Source organism: Mustela erminea, chromosome X (genome assembly GCF_009829155.1).
Source record: "Mustela erminea isolate mMusErm1 chromosome X, mMusErm1.Pri, whole genome shotgun sequence".
Classification (NCBI taxonomy): Eukaryota; Metazoa; Chordata; class Mammalia; order Carnivora; family Mustelidae; genus Mustela; species Mustela erminea.
This window is the reverse complement of record NC_045635.1, coordinates 19,879,831-19,896,548: the sequence shown is the minus strand read 5'-3', so window position 1 is coordinate 19,896,548 and position 16,718 is coordinate 19,879,831. Positions and strand designations below refer to the sequence as shown.

Genomic DNA, 16,718 nt, shown 5'->3' with positions numbered 1-16,718 from the left:
CCTCAAAGCCACAGCTAGACTGTGAGGGTTCACTGACTCTACACAGACACTGAACTAATTGACGGCCTACCCACTACTGAGCGTAGCTTCTGACCACCACCACCCCTAACCCGACCAGAAGCCCTGATCTGGAAAAACTGGGAGCCTATTTGGTGCTGGCCCTCCTGTCACACCCAGGCAAGGGAGCTGAGTCACAGCCCCATCCACTGCTGAGTGAAGCTCCCAGCACCACCCAGACAGGAAGCTTGCCTGTAAGACCGGGAAAGCTGCAAAGCCCAGCAACAGTCAAGCACAGAGTCCAACAGAGAGTCTGTAGAGCAAAGCCAGTGGCTCCATTTGGGCAGGGAACTTATGACATAGGTCAGCTTGAGTCAACACCATAAAATGAAAGCCTTTCTGGCCTTGGAGCTACTTCTCTTGCTATGCCTGGATACATAAACTAATTCATAGCCCTGCCTACTGAATACAATTTTTGGCCTGCCTGACCAGGGAACCTAACAGAAAACAACAATGTATCCCAACCAACAGATCTACTTATAGTGGCCCTTGGACAGAGATCACTGCCCATGATGCTCTTCATCTGCAGAACAAAACAAGTTGACCCATTCTAGCCAGGGAATTCGGTACAAGCTTCGCTTGATTTAGGTCCTGAAACGATGAGCCTTGTAGGCTCATTGTCCTGCCCCAAGAAGGCAGAGAAGCTAATTCATAGCTCTACTTGCTGCTAAGCATAGTATAGAGTTCCGCCAGTCCAGTAAGCCTGAACAGAAAACCCAGGCAACTTGTACAGTCTCGCTTGTTAAGGAACCAAACCAGGAGTCTTATCCAACCATTCTTAGAAAGTGGCAACCCTAACCCCAATCTCAGAGTTCAATGAGGGGTCTCACCCAGAAATTGACCCTGATAGCAAAACTCCACCTGCCCAAGGGCATTACCAACTGAAACATCCAGAAACCCACACTGAGCTGACCAGCAAAGAGCTATCTCTGCCAAAGCAAACCCCTAAATTCTGGAAGAGGAGACTGCTTACTCAAATGTACAGAGACCAATGTAAAGAATCAAGGATTATTTAAAAAATGTAGTAAACATGACACCAAAAAAGGAAACTACCAAAGCTTTAATAACTGACCTTAAAGAAATGGCTATCTATGAACAGTCAGATTTCAGAATAATCCTTTTAAAATTTAGACAACTGCAATAACACATAGAAAACTAAAAATTAGGAAAATGATGTATAAACAAAACAAGAAGTTCAACAAAGATATATAGAAACCATCAAAAAATTATAGAGCTGAAAAATACAATAATTGAACTAAAAAATTCTACAGAGCTTCAAAATGAGACTCAAGGCTCCTGTCTGGCTTGTCAGTAGAGGGTGCAACTCTTGATCATGGGGTTGTGAGTCTACACCCCATGTTGGGTATAGAAATTACTTAGAAATATCTTGAAAGACTCAGCTATGCAGAAGAAAACAGTGACCTAGACAAGAGGACATTTGAAATAATCCAGTTAGAAGAACAAAAAAAAAAAAGAATTAAAAAAGTGAACAAAACATACAGGATGTAAAGACACAATAAAGTCAAACAATATTTGCATTAAGGAAATTCCAGAAGGAAAAAAGAAGGAGAAGAGAATGGATACAGAAAGTAAATTTAAAGCAGTAAGGGCTTAAAACATCCCAATCCATGAGGTACAAAGGATCTCAAATAAGATGAACCCCAAAACAGCTACAATGATACAGATTATAATTAAATTGTCAAAAGTCAAAGAAAAAAATCTGGGAAACAACAAGAGAGGTAAGTTACATATGAGGGAAAAATCATGAGACTATCAGTGAACTTCTCAACAAATCTGGTTTGGGCCAAGAGAGGATGGGATGGCATGTCCAAAATACTTAAAGGAAAAAAATGTCAACCAAGAATTCTATACCTGGAAAAGCTGTCTTTCAGAAATGTAGAAGTAAAGACTTCCCCCCAAAACAAAGCTGAGTTCACCACCACCAGACCTGCCTTCTAAGAAATGCTAAAGGGAGGTCTTTGAGTAAAAGGACACTAATGAACATCATAAAACATAAGGTACCAGTGAAACTTACTGGTAATGTTAAATATATAGTCAAAATTAGAATCTGTAATGTGGTAATGGTGCTGGGTAATTCACTTACAACTCTATTTTAGAAGTTAGAAAACATTGGGGCACTGGGGTGGCTGTCAGTTGAGTGTCTGCCTTCCGCTTAGGTCATGATCCCAGGGTCCTGGGATCAAGCCCCATGTCGGGTTCCCTGTTCTGTGGGGAGACTACTTCTCCCTCTCCGTCTGCAGTGCTTGTGCTCTTCCCTCTTCCCCCTGCTTATGCTCTGTAAAATAAAATCTTTTAAAAATGTTAGAAAGTATTGTAAAAATAACTACAACAACAATAATCTGTTACTGGTTATGCAATATAAAAACTATGTTAACTAGGGGCACCTGGGTGGCTCAGTGGGTTGAGCCTCTGCCTTAGGCTCAGGTCATGATCTCAGGGTCCTGGGATCGAGCACTTCATCAGGCTCTCTGCTCAGCAGGGAGCCTGCCCCCCCACCTGCCTACTTATGATCTCTCTCTCTCTCTGTGTCAAATAAATAAATAAAATCTTTTTTAAAAATATGTTAACTATAATATCAATAACCTAAAATGTGAGTGGGGAGGGGGAGATGAAAGCATGAAGTTTAGAAGTTCTGTTGAAGTTGTTACCAGTTTAAAATAAGGCATTATAATTTTAAAATATTAAAACCTGTAGTAATTACACAAAAGTACACGATAAAGAAGTCAAACCATACAGATATCGGAAGACACTGAAACATAAAAAAAGGAAGCAGGAAACAGAACAAAGAATAATGGTTCTATTAAAATAGTAATAAAAACAGTTAATAAAATTACTAAGTCCTTACCTATTAATGATTACTTTCAATCATATTTAATTGGATTAAATTCTCCAATCAGTACACCTAGAATGGCTGAGTGGATAACATTTGAAAAACATATAATGATATGTGCCCATAAAAGACTCACTTTAATGTGCTTTGGTGAGTGCTGTGAAGTGTGTAAACCTGGCGATTCACAGACCTGTACCCCTGGGGATAAAAATATATGTTTATAAAAAATAAAAAATTAAAAAAAAAGAGACTCACTTTATTCTTAAAGACACACATAGACTGACAGTGAAAGGATGGAAAAAGTTGTTACAAGCAAAAGTATTCCAAAAACCAAACAACCCAAAAAGTGGGGGTAGCTATACTTGTATCATACTACAGAGATTTAAATATAAAAATGGTAAAATGAGACAAGGAAGGTCTTTTATGATTATGTTTCAGTGGTAAAGAGGTCAACCCACAGAACAAGTCTTAGCAAATTCAAGGAGACTGAAATCATACCAAGTACCTTTTCTGGCCATGATGGTCTCAAAGTAGAAATCATTAAAAGAAGGAATTCCATTCATGAATACATGGAAACTAAACAATATTCTGAGGGCGCCTGCCTGGGTGGCTCAGTTGGTTAAGCATCTGCCTTTGTCTCAGGTCATGCTCCCAGGGTTGTGGGATGGAGCCCTGCATTGGGGGTCTCTGCTCAGTGGGGAGCGTGCTTCTCCTTCTCCCTCTGCCTACCACTCCCCATTTGTGCTCTCTGTTAAAATAAATAAGTAAAATCTTTAAAAAAATAGTCTCAATAGCCAAGAGTCAAAAAAGAAATTAAAGGGGAAATAAAAATGTATCTTGACACAAACAAAAATGGAAACACAATGTACCAAAACTTATGGTATGCTGACAGAACAGTTCTAAAAGGGAAGTTCATAGCACTAAATGCCTGTCCGGGTAACAAGGAAGATCTCAAACAACTTAATGCTATGCTTTAGGAACTTAAAAAAAGTGAACCCAAAGTTAGCAGAAGAAAGGAAATAATAGAAATTAGGGCAAAAACAAATAAAATGGAGACGAAGAATACAATAGAAAAGATAAGCCAAACTAAGAGATGGTTTTTTGAAAAAATAAAATTGACAGATATTTAGCTAAACCAAGAAAAAAAATAGAGAGGACCCAAATCAACAAAATCACAAATGAAAATGCAGAAGTAAATATTACAACTAATAGTACAGAGAATCTTAAGAAGCTACTATGAACAACTATATGCGAAAAAACTGGAGAACCTAAAAAAAATGGGAAATTCTTAGAAACATACAATCTACCAAGAATGAATCAGAATAAAGTAGAAAATGTGACAGACCAATTATTAGTAAGGAGATTGAGTTATCAAAAATATCCCAAAGAAGAAAGGCCCAGGAACAGATGGTTTCACTGGTGAATTATACTAAACATTTAAAGAAGAATTAATGTAAATCCTTCTCAGACTCCTCAATGTTTGGGATAAGGGAACACTCCCAAATGTATTTTATAAGGCCAGCATTACCAAAGCCAGAAAAGAACACTAAAAGAAAACTACAGGCCACTATCTCTGATGAATATAGAGGCAAAAATTCTCAATAAAATACTAGTAAACAGGGGGTGTCTGGGTGGCTCAGTCCGCTGAGTGTCCAACTCTTGGTTTTGGCTGGGGTCATGATCTCAGGGTGTGGGATCAAGACCCACACAGGCTCCGTGCTCAGCCGAGTCTGCTTCCCTTCTTCCTCTGCCTCTCCCCCGTCTCTAGAATAAATATATCTTTTTTTAAAATGCTAGTAAACAGAATTCAGCAGCACATTAAAAAGATCTTTCACTATATCAAATGGTATTTATTTTTGAGATACAAGCATGGTTAAACAGATGTAAATCTATCACTTTAATACATCACATTGATACAAGAAAAAAAATCTCATGATCATCTCAGTGGACACAGAAAAGTCATTGGGCAAAACGCAATAACCATTCATGATAAAACCTTTTAACAAATTAGGTATAGAACAAACATACCTCAACATAATAAAAGCTGTAGATGACAAACCTACAGCTAACACAGTACTTAATGACAAAAGGTTGAAAGCCTTTCCTTTAAAATCAGGAATAAGACAAGGGTGCCCATTCTCACTCCTCCCATTTAAGATATTACTGAAATCCTAGCGAGAGCAGACAAGAAAATATGAAAGCGCATCAGAATTGGAAAGAAGTGAGATCGTCTATTTGCAGATAACATGATTTTATATACAGGAAATCTGACAGACTCCCACCAAAGACCTGTTATATCTAATCTACAAATTCAGTGAAGTTGCAGGATACAAAATTTACATACCAAATAAGTAGCATCTTTATATACTAACAATGAATTATCTGAAGGAGAAATGAACTGATCCCATGTATAATAGGATGTATAATAAAATGTATAATAAAATGCATATTTTATTATACATTATGTATGTATAATAAATGTATGTATACATTATATATGTATAATAAAATACTTATGAATAAATTTAACCAAGGAGGTGAGAAATCTGTACACTGAAAAGTATAAAATAGTGATGAAAAAAATTTTAGACAGAAATAAATGGAAATAAAAAATCCTAAAATTTATATGGAACCTTAAAAGACCCCAAATACCCAAAGCAATCCTGAGAAAGAACAAAGCAGGAGGCATCACACTTCTGATTTCAAGCTATACTGGAAAAGTATAGTAATCCAAACAGTATAGTACTGGCATAAAAAAAGACATATAGACCAATGGGACAGAACTGAGAGCTCAGAAATAAACCCATGCAAGGGAGCCAGGAATACTCAGTGGAGTAAGGACTGTCTCTTCAACTCATGGTGCTAGGAAAAACTGTATATTCACACATAAAAGAATAAAACTAGATCCCTACATTACACCATTCACCAAAGTTACCTTGAAAAGGAATAAAGATGTCCATGTAAGACCATAAACCATAAAAATCCCAGAAGAAAACATAAGAAAAAAGCTCCTTTACATGGGTCATGGCAGAGATTTTTTGGGGTAGGACTCCAAAAGCACAAGTCACAAAATAAAAAACAAGTGGGACTACATTAAACTAAAAACATCTGCACAGCCAAAGGGACCATCAGCAAAAGACAGTCTACAGAATGGGAAATATATGCGCTAACCGTGTATCAGTTAAGTGAATATTCAAAATATATAAAGAACTCCCACAACTCAGTAGCAAAAACCTCAAAATAACCCAATCAAAAAATGGGTGATTACCTGAACAGATATTTTTCCATGGAAGATATACAAAGGACTAACAGGTATATGAGAAGATGCTCAACATCACTAATCAGGAGGGAAATGTAAATCAAGACCACAAGGACTCTCAACTCTATGGTCAACTAATCTTTGACAAAGCAGGAAAGAATGTCCAATGGAAAAAAGTTGGAAATGGTGTTGGAAAAATTGGACAGCCACATGCAGTAAAATGAAATTGGACCATTTCCTTATACCACACATGAAAATAGACTCAAAATGGATGAAGGACCTCAATGTGAGACAGGAATCCATCAAAATCCTTGAGGAGAACACAGGCAGCAACCTCTTCGACCTCAGCCGCAGCAACTTCTTCCTAGGAACATCACCAAAGGCAAGGGAATCAAGGGCAAAAATGAACTACTGGGATTTCATCAAGATCAAAAGCTTTTGCACAGCAAAGGAAACAGTTAACAAAACCAAAAGACAACTGACAGAATGGGAGAAGATATTTGCAAACGACATATCAGATAAAGGGCTAGTATCCAAAATCTATAAAGAGCTTAGCAAACTCAACACCCAAAGAACAAACAATCCAATCAAAAGATGGGCAGAGGACATGAACAGACTTTTCTGCAAAGAAGACATCCAGATGGCCAACAGGCACATGAAAAAATGCTCCACATCACTCGGCATCAGGGAAATACAAATCAAAACCACAATGAGATACCACCTCACACCAGTCACAATGGCTAAAATTAACAAGTCAGGAAATGACATGCTGACAAAGATGGAGAGAAAGGGGAACCCTCCTATACTGTTGGTGGGAATGCAAGCTGGTGTGACCACTCTGGAAAACAGCATGGAAGTTCCTCAAAAAGTTGAAAATAGAGCTACCCTATGACCCAGCAATTGCACTACTAGGTATTTACCCTAAAGATAAAAATGTAGTGATCCGAAGGGGCACATGCACCCGAATGTTTATAGCAGCAATGTCCACAGTAGCCAAACTATGGAAAGAACCTAGATGGCCACCAACAGATGAATGGATAAAGAAGATGTGGTGTATGTATACAATGGAATACTATGCAGCCATCAAAAGAAATGAAATCCTGCCATTTGTGATGACGTGGATGGAACTAGAGGGTATTATGCTTAGCAAAATAAGTCAATCGGAGAAAGACAACTGTCATATGATCTCCCTGATATGAGGAAGTGAAGATGCAACGTGGGGGGTTTGGGGGTAGGTAAAGAATAAATGAAACAAGATGGGATCAGGAGGGAGACAAAGCATAAGAGACTCTTAATCTCACAAAACAAACTGAGGGTTGTTGGGGGGAGGGGGGTCGGGAGAGGGTGGTGGGTTTATAGACATTGGGGACGGTATGTGCTATGAATGAGTGCTGTGAAGTGAGTAAACCTGGCGATTCACAGACCTGTACCATTGGAGCTAATAATACATTATTATGTTTATTAAAAAAAAAAACAAACTCACAAGGACTTTTCACCTCACGCCAATTAGACTGGCTGTCATCAAAAGACCAGAAATAACAAATCCTGATGAGGACATGGATTAAAAGGAACACTTGTGTGTTGGTGGTGGAATTTTAAATTGGCATGGCCAAGGTGGAAAACAGTAGGGAGGTTCTTAAAAAAATTTGAAACTGAAACCACCGTATATATGATCCAGCAATTTCACTTTGGGGAATACGTCCAAAGGAAACAAAAACCCTAGGTCAAAATGCTATCTGCATCTCCACATTCACAGCAGCATTATTTGTAATGGTGAAGACATGGAAGCAACCTAAGTGTCTATCAGAGGATGAATGGATGTGTCAACAATGGAATATTAGTCAACCATTAAAAGGAGGAAATCCTGTCATTTGTGATAACATAGTTGGACCTTGAGGACATTATGCTAAGTGAAACAAATAAGAGAAAAACAAATACCTGATCTCACAGGTCGTTGGGGGTGGGGGGTCAACAACTCAGGGAAAAAGCAATCAGATTTGTGGTTACCAGGGCAGAGAAAGGAGTGAAAGAGGGAAAATCAGATGCAGGTGGTCAAAAAGTACAAACTTCCATTTATAATATAAATAAGTACCAGGGATATATGCACAGCATGAAGACTATTGTTAACATTGCTTAAGTTCAGAGAGTAGATCACAAGAGTTCTCATCACAAGGGAAAATAAAAATTTCTTTTATTTATGACAGATGTTAACTTACTGTGGTTAATGTCTACGTAAAATCACTACACTCTATACCTTAAACTCTGCTGTGTTGACTACATCTCAATAAAACTGGGAATCTTTTTTTTTTTTTTAACATGCTGGGAGATCAAACAAACACAGCCTGTAACAATCTGATATATCAAAAAGTTGTCTCACTTCAGTCATTTTGCATTTGTTTACTAGTGATGCTGAACATTTTTATAGGTCCTTTGTCAGTCTTTTGTGCTTTGTCTTAACAAATCATATGCTCATTTTTCTATAGAACATTTTTACATTCTTCTTAATTTGTAGGCTCCGTTTATATACTAAGATCCATTATTTATAGTTAAATATTGCAAGGATTTCCCCCTTGTGTTTCCTTTGCCTTTTACCTTATCTCATGGTGGGTTTTTTGGGCGGGGGAATACATAAGTTTTTACACTTTCGTATAGTTTAACACCAAACTTCTCCTTTATGGTTTCTCTCTTTGCTTTTATGCTCCCACCCAAAGATAGTTCTAAAACACAAATCTGATCATAGCCCTCCCTTTATTCAAATCTTCCAGGGGCTCTTGGGGAAAAAACAATCCAGCTCCTCCTGGTGCTCCAGCCCCAGCTGTTCCTGTGGGCTCCACCTTCCACATGTAGCCGGACCATGACATTGCATGATTCCACTTAGAGGACATTCTGGAAAAGGCAAAACTGGAGGGACAGAAAAAGATCTGTTCCCAGAGGCTAGGGGAGGGAGTGACAAAGGATCTCGTGGAGACTGGGTGGCTGATGGAACTCTCCTAACACTCTGACCATGGTGGCAGTCACACAGCTGCAGGCATTTGTCAAAACTCACGGAACCGAGACTAAAAAGGCTGACTTTCCCTTTAAGACCATCACACCTTACTAAAACTATGGGAAAAAACATTGACCAGGCCTCCAGTCATTTCTCACCTCATCGCATCCTCTTGACAACGGGTGTGGTCCAAGCCGGCAGGATTCTAATTCCTTGGATTCCCACGACAGTGGGCTCTTCACCATTACCCCAGCTCCTGCTCTGGCTTCCCTGCGGCCGGGGTGGGTCCTTTTAAAACCAAAGTCAGAATTCCTCAGTCTGGGACCCAGAACTTCAGAGGTAAAGGAACTCTCCCAAGGTTTCTCTGATCACAGTAAAGCCTGAAGTTCTCACATGGCCAACAAGACCCTACGTGACACAGTTTTCTGTCAACCCTCTGGTGACTTCCTCTTAACCCCTTCCCCATCCCCCACCCCCCGCCCCTGACTCCACTCCCGCCGCCATGGATGGCCTTCTTGCTCCTCCTCGGACATGCACTGCCTGCTCTTTTTGAGGTGCTCTGTCTGGAATGTGTTTGCCCCCGATGCTCCCTCATCTTTCAGGTCTTCTTGAGGCCTTCCCTGAGCACCCACGTTACAACTGCTGCCCAGGTGCCCAGCCACCTCACACCCCCATTTGCTATCATTCTGTGTTTATTTTTGCTCACAGATTGTACTTCCTTCTGACATCCACATATTTTGTTCATTTTGTTTATTGTGTGATTCGTCCTCAGGTCGAGGAGGACAGGGATTTGTTTTATCTCCCACTGCCCTTCCGTACCTTGTACATGACTGTTTGCCCGAGACAGAATAGACACTCAAATTTTGTAGCTGTGGGAAAGGCAGGCAAGAAGGCAAGAGTCCTAAGAACCAGCAGAGATGGTCATCTCCATGGCCACATCTCACTGCCCCCGAATTTCACTCAGCTGCTCCCTATATATAGTCCTGGATGACGTCACCTGTAGGACCAGTCTGTGGGGACCGGTGTTGTGGGGTGGTGGCTCTCCTTCCTGCTTTTCCTTTTTGTTTCCCTGCCACCTCAGGTGACTAACTTAACAGATGCCTTCTCTCAAATTTCTCTCTAGAAGCAGATGTTCCAGGAGAGGAGTAGCCGGATGCTGCAGGCCTTGTCCCCGAAGCAGAGCCCCGTGAGCAGCCCCACCAGGAGCCGGTCCCCGTCCCGCTCCCCGTCGCCCACCTTCTCGTGGCTCCCGAACAAAACCTCACCCCCCTCCTCACCCAAAGCAGCCTCAGCCTCCATCAGCAGCATGAGTGAGGGGGATGAGGATGAGAAGTAAAGGCTGCCGGCAGACAGCAAGGGCCGCACCGCACAGGCTGGGGCGAGGGTGGGGTCACCGGGTGTGCCTGGGTGGGGTTGGAAGAGTGACGGTTGCAGGAGCTGCAGCTCAGCTAAGCCAAGGCCTGGGGACCAGCTTTCCCTCAGTCTCCACTCAGCATAAGACTTGGGCTCTGCATGGAGGTTTCAAGCCGGACAACCTTTACAAACCTTCTTAGCAGCATCTAGAATCACTACTTTAACCTTGCTAAAGAAAGATGCAGAGCACCCCCAGGAGACTTGCACTGAGTCGGGTGTCTTCTGCTTTGGTCCTTGCACCCATCCCTACCAAGTCCACCACCCATGGAAGCGGCTGTTCCCTCAATCTGCTACTTCCAGCTCATAAGGGCCCTGCACGTTGCCTCCTACCACCCAAGCTCTGCCAGAATAAAGTTGTTTCCGATAGAGGTGGCAAAGTACTTCTGAAATAGTCAAGTGAAAGGCCAATTCCAGTCTTCTCAGATTAGCTACTGAGACCTAATGTTGCAGCACATCGATTCTTTACAGTTCTAGGAATGTGGTGCATAGACAAAGACGTGCTTTAGATCAGATAGATAGAAGGTCATCTAGCATGAACCTTAACTTCTTATAAAATGGACAGTTCTGTTGAGGAGAATGCCACAGAAGGCCTAATATGGTCCCGGTTGTACTTTTCATCATTGGTTTGACTTCATGGTTTCCACAAATTACCTTAATCTGTGGAAAATGCAACAAAGAAAAACACTGTGTGTGTGTGTGTGTATGTATGAATGAAGAGGAGCTGCTTTGCTTTGGCTCCAAGTTTAGCAGATGGTAAATGTCTCCTGGAGCTTCTCCTAAAAGGATGCTAACTCTGGAATGGCTTTTCCCATTTCTGACCAGTTAACAATTTCATAGGCCTCAAGTAACAATTTGATGTACCAAACCACATAGTATACCAATAGGGGGTGCTACCTGCACGTATCTGTTCTCCGTATGCTCCACATATGCTATCCGGGGTGTATACCATATGCCATATGAATGTATGGTGGTAGCCTTCTACAATATATGCTCCTGCTCTCACCCAAATCCCCCGCTGAAATCCTTGGTCTAAAGGACTACCTGGTTCTCTTGTGACTTGGGCACTTTGTCAAAAAATCATCCTGGATTCCTGTAGAAATGTCTTGTCCCAACCAGGAAACGAGTATGTTGTTCTCATGGCCTCCCATTATGTTTTTGGCTGGAGGGAGCCTCTGAAGAGCTTCCCAGAGCGCTACGGAACCTTGGTGTGATCGCAGCATTGAAACGGACTACGTGGTTATATGGTTATCCCCAGCCCTATGTTTGCCAAATGGAATGAAGAGCCTAAGCATTGCTGAGTCGTTTGAAGTTACTGTCCGCTAATGACAGAGAGGAGAGAAGCAGGCAGAGTCAGGGGGTAGAACCGCACCCCTAGGTAGACGAAACATTGCCTGTCTGTGCCAGCAAAGCCAAAGGGAGAGCTGGGGCCTAACAGAGCAGAGGCCCAAACCAGCAACTTGTGGGCAGAGCTCAGCATCTCCTGTGACAGAAACTTCCCTTTTCAGAGGCCTTGGGAACCAGCCTTTCTGGGTGACACATGGGGCAACCAATGAAGGAAGGTGGCATGTCTTTCCCCTTTTGACGGGGTTGAACTACCTCCCTGCCCACCTGGAGAGAAGTGGTGTTTGCTGGGAAGCAAAACCATGCGGCTGAGCTAGCTTGGAACCCCCTTGTCCTGGCTCGCTCCCCCGGGTTCTGTTGAGCACTCACGTGGGACAAAGAGCTGGCGGGAATGTGGCATGTGAGAAGGAAGCTCTCTGTAGCCAGGACCTAGAGCACTGCTCTGCAGAAGGAGCGAGGCCCCAGTTTTCCACTGTGCCTCTCTGCTCATTCCAGCTGGTTGACACTTGGGATAGTGCAAGGATGAGCACAGCCAGCCGGGCGAGGTGGGGAGAACGAGGACAGAAAAAGGAAGCAAAGAGGGACCTGGAGAGAGGGAAGGCCATTGTAGAAAACCTGTGCTCTCAACCCATTTCTGGACCTCACTATGTAGGGGCAACTACTTTGGGAAGGCCTTTTATGTGCTTATTCCATCACCCAGGGCAGACAGATCCACGCTTACTTGAATTGCGCTCTGAAGCACATCATGTGGGGCTCCACCAGGCCGACGCTGTGTTTGCAGGCCTTCCACACCTTGCTGACAGGTGCCCCTTATGTGACTCAGACTCAGTGCTGTCACAGCTGCCAACGATGGGACATCACCAACACCTGGCTTATTCCAGAGATGGGCTGAAATCACCCACAAACCGTTCTAAATCTCACCTCATGTCTCCACGCTGTCCTCTAGTAATCCCTCCCCGCTGTCCTCGGGCCATGAGGCTGAGAAGAAATGGAGGCGGGGACTCTACAACCCAATCTGTAACACTCCTGGCCGTTCTTCCCAGGAGAAGGTGTGGGTGCCCATGTTTTGGGTCAACGGTCATGGCCGCAAGTGAGTCAGGGCTGGAGTGAGAGATGTACAAATCATGTGCAGGCTTGACGAGGCAAGCAGAAATGACAGAAAGCAAGGAAATGTCCCTTCTGCCCTAGAAAGGGAAGGAAGCTTTAGACTGAGGACTGCAGAACTGTACAGAGTGTTGTAGAAGGAGGGAGCAGGATAGAAGAAGGGTGGGCAAAATCCGGCTGGAAGCCGGGGAGTGGAGGGGCAGGGACTTTCTGCTCCCTTTCAAAGTGTCACTCACCCCTTAACAGGTGAAGAAGGGAGGCTTCCTTTCACCGACACCCAAGGTCAGTGACTATCCATGCGGGGTGGGGTGCCATGTCCACGAGCTCCCCCGTCCCACCACTTCTCCATTTGCTGTCACATCCCCTTCCCAGGGCCCTGAAATCAAATGTTCACCCTTCCACCAGCTAAAACACACAGGGGAAACTCTAATAGCCTAGCCACACTGAACGGCCCGTTTCTGGCAAGCCAGCTCCCGTGTGCCAGGACCTCAGAACAGTAAAGGCAACCAACCTCAAGAGGAGCGACCCTGAGAGCCAAGACTGCCTTCTGACCTGCTCTGTGGGCTTGCAGTCTTGCTTCAGGCCTCGGGCTGTAGTCACTGTGAGTCCATCCCTTGAGGGGGTACAGGAAGACTGTGCATTTGTTTTCTCTCCATCTTCAGGACTTATTTTAGCACCCAAGCATACCCCAGAGAGAGAGACGTGATGGCGTAACAGACACAGCTGAATCAGATGAGCCGGTTTGGGAGCAGAGATGTTCCTGCTCTTCAGGCATCCATTCAGCACTAGTCTAGGCCACCAGACCTTTTCTTCCCCCTTTTTTAAAAAAAAATCAGCTCATGTGGCATTTGCAGACTTTTTTGTTTTGTCACTGCGATGTGTCCTGGGACAAAGCCATAAGAAGAGCATACATACTTAAGACTCTGCTGTACATACAAGAAGACGAAGACTCGTCTGGGTTCAAGTACGACCTTCTGCCCAAGCATTTGCTCTGGTGCTGAATTACGCAAACTACTGGAATCAGCCCTCCGCCCCCAGCCCCCCGTGCCTCCCCCACCGCTCCCGCTCCCCAACAGAACACAGCATTCCCACCTTGTTTATAAATAAAGGGACGCATCATTGCACTTGGGCTTGGCGTGCTTCTTAAAAGCGTGCTACGGGGTTCCCGTTCCCGTACTGTAGCTCGCTGGGAACAGACCCACCGGGAAGGGAGGTCACACTGGGGAGCCCAGGCGGGGCCGGGGGCGGGGGGTACCTGGAGCTGGAGGTTCCACGGCTGTCTGGCTCCCTGACCCCCGCCGGCCGAACCACTTCACTTCCGTGGCCTCAGGCTCGGCTTTTGTGAAATGAGAGGGTTCATGGAAATGGCCGCCGAGGTCTTTGCCTGGAAAGGCCTCTGAACTTCGGACACAGCCCGCGCCGTCCCTACACTTGTCCCGCTGGACGGCGGCAGCTGGGCGACCGTGAGAACGGGCTTACCTCTCACGCGGCGGAAAACTGGGGACGGGGCCCGCCAGGCGCCCGGGACCTCCGCGGCTGCGGGCATCAGCGTCCGCGCCTCAGCCTCCAAGGGCGCGCGGGCTCCGCCCCTCCCTGATGGGTCCACCTGCGGGCAGCTTCGCACCTGCACCTGAGCGGTGGGGCGGGGCCGTTTCCACCACGGGCCGGTCTTTGGGCGAAAGCGCCTTTAATTAGAGGGAAGCAGAGAGATGGGGGTAGAGGCGCTTCATCAGGATCCCAAATGCCGGCAATGAGGGCCGATGTTATGGTGCCGGGAACTGGGAGCGGCCCTCCGCCGGCCGGACTGGGGGATTTCTGTGAACTCCAGCTGGTGAGCTCGAGCCGTGACACGGCAACGGTTCTAACATCAGCTGGGACCCTAGGAGAAACAGCCAGGCCTGTATCCAGCCAGGGAATCCATTTAAAAAACAGAATACCTATTATTCATAGACCATATTACTCGGCTTTGCCACCCAGATCAGACACATTCTTGACAGGTCGTAATTACAGTAACAGCCACAGGTTTCTTCTTCACTTCGTGATACACCTCAGAAAGGTTCTCAAGGGAAAAATCCGTTCTAAAGCATAATAAAATTCATATTGAAGAACTCTAACATGTGCCCAGAAAAGAATTAGCTTTTGTTAATAAACAGAACCCCTGGGATAAAAAGGTACACTACCAAAAATGTTTACATACAAACCACACACACACACACACACACACAGAGAGAGAGAGAGAGAGAGAGAGAGAGAGAGAATCCTCTGGTACTGGAGCCTCTTTGGTTATTGGAGGTGAATGTTTAAGCAACTTCTTCAGGTATTCAGCAAGAGCGGTTAGACAGATTCCCATGGAGGTGCCATTCGGATAAAGCATGACAGGTCATCAGCCCTGAAATACATACCCAGTGATGGAATCCTTTAAGAAATCCTCAAGTAGGGGCGCCTGGGTGGCTCAGTGAGTTAAAGCCTCTGCCTTCGGCTCAGGTCATGATCTCAGAGTCCTAGGATCGAGTCCCACATCGGGCTCTCTGCTCAGCGGGTAGCCTGCTTCCTCCTCTCTCTCTCTCTCTCTCTCTCTCTGCCTGCCTCTCTGCCTACTTGTGATCTCTCTCTGTCAAATAAATAAAATAAAATAAAATAAAAAGGAAACCCTCAAGTAAAAACCAATACACCACCAGTAAAATCTGAAAAAACCATTAAGAGCATAAATATGTCAGCGCTAATTATCTTTGTTAGGCCCAGCTGCACTGCCATAACTTATATTTTAAAAAATACCTTATTAGCTGACTCTCAGCAGTTGCTGACCAAATGTGGGAAACTTGAGAGAGCTTTAGTGCAGGGTCAGCTTGTTTCCTACAAGCAATTTTTGCTCTCCTTACCTTCACTGTCTCTCTCGGGGGACAGGGAAAGGAACTGATGTGCCAGGTTACTGTACTGTATTCACAAAAGCGGAGTTCTGATGGAGGGATTAGACATAACTAAAATATTTGATATGTAACCTTCTATTTTAAAAGAATTAATGAATCTATACCTGAAAGAGTTGGGATACTTTACCCTTTCCACAGGGACCTTTTCAGCTAATTATACTTGGAAATGAGCTTGTCACTCGAAAATTTCCAAGTTCGAAGAAAACCTGTCATCTTCTGCCATGCACGTGGCAGGACATGACTGATTACATAGCCTGAGGAGGGAACCCGTCTTTCTCGCCTGGTCGTCATGTTCCACTGGACAGACGTTGATAAGATGCCATTCAGTAGTCTGTCCACAAATCAACATGAACACACTTGAGTCAGTGATTTTTTTTTTCTTTCCATAACTGGTACCCAGGAATTAACATGAGTAGAAAGAAGTTGGAGAGGTGTATATTAGTTTCCTACTTCTGTCACCAACTCGGTGGCTTAAAAAACACGGGTTTACTATTTTTCAGCTCTGGAGGTCAGAAGTCCAAAGTGGGTCTTACCAGGTTAAATTAAGGTGTCGGCAGGGCTGGATGCTCTAGGGGAGAATGTTTCTTACATTTTTCAGCTTCTAGAAGCTGCCTTCTTTCCTCGGCTCATGGCCCCCTTCCATCTTCAAAGCCAACAATGGCCAGTGCCGTCTTTCTGACATAGCACAACTTCAACATGGCTTCCGCCTTTCTCTTCTACTTAGAAGGGCTCTTGTGTTTATATTTGTCCAATGTGGATAACGCAAGAAAATCTCTCTAC

General features: G+C 44.0%; 1 protein-coding gene across 3 annotated transcripts in view; it reads left to right on the top strand.

Moving 5' to 3' along the window:
* The window catches only part of PCYT1B (phosphate cytidylyltransferase 1, choline, beta), a 123,705-nt gene extending 109,872 nt beyond the window's left edge, over positions 1–13,833 (top strand). For all 3 annotated transcript variants that reach the window (XM_032330422.1, XM_032330421.1, XM_032330424.1), the window contains exon 8: positions 10,277–13,833. In XM_032330422.1, coding sequence (XP_032186313.1) covers positions 10,277–10,489 — 213 coding nt within the window. In that variant the 3' untranslated portion in view covers positions 10,490–13,833. The remainder of the gene's footprint in view (positions 1–10,276) is intronic.
* The last annotated feature ends 2,885 nt before the right edge of the window (positions 13,834–16,718 follow it).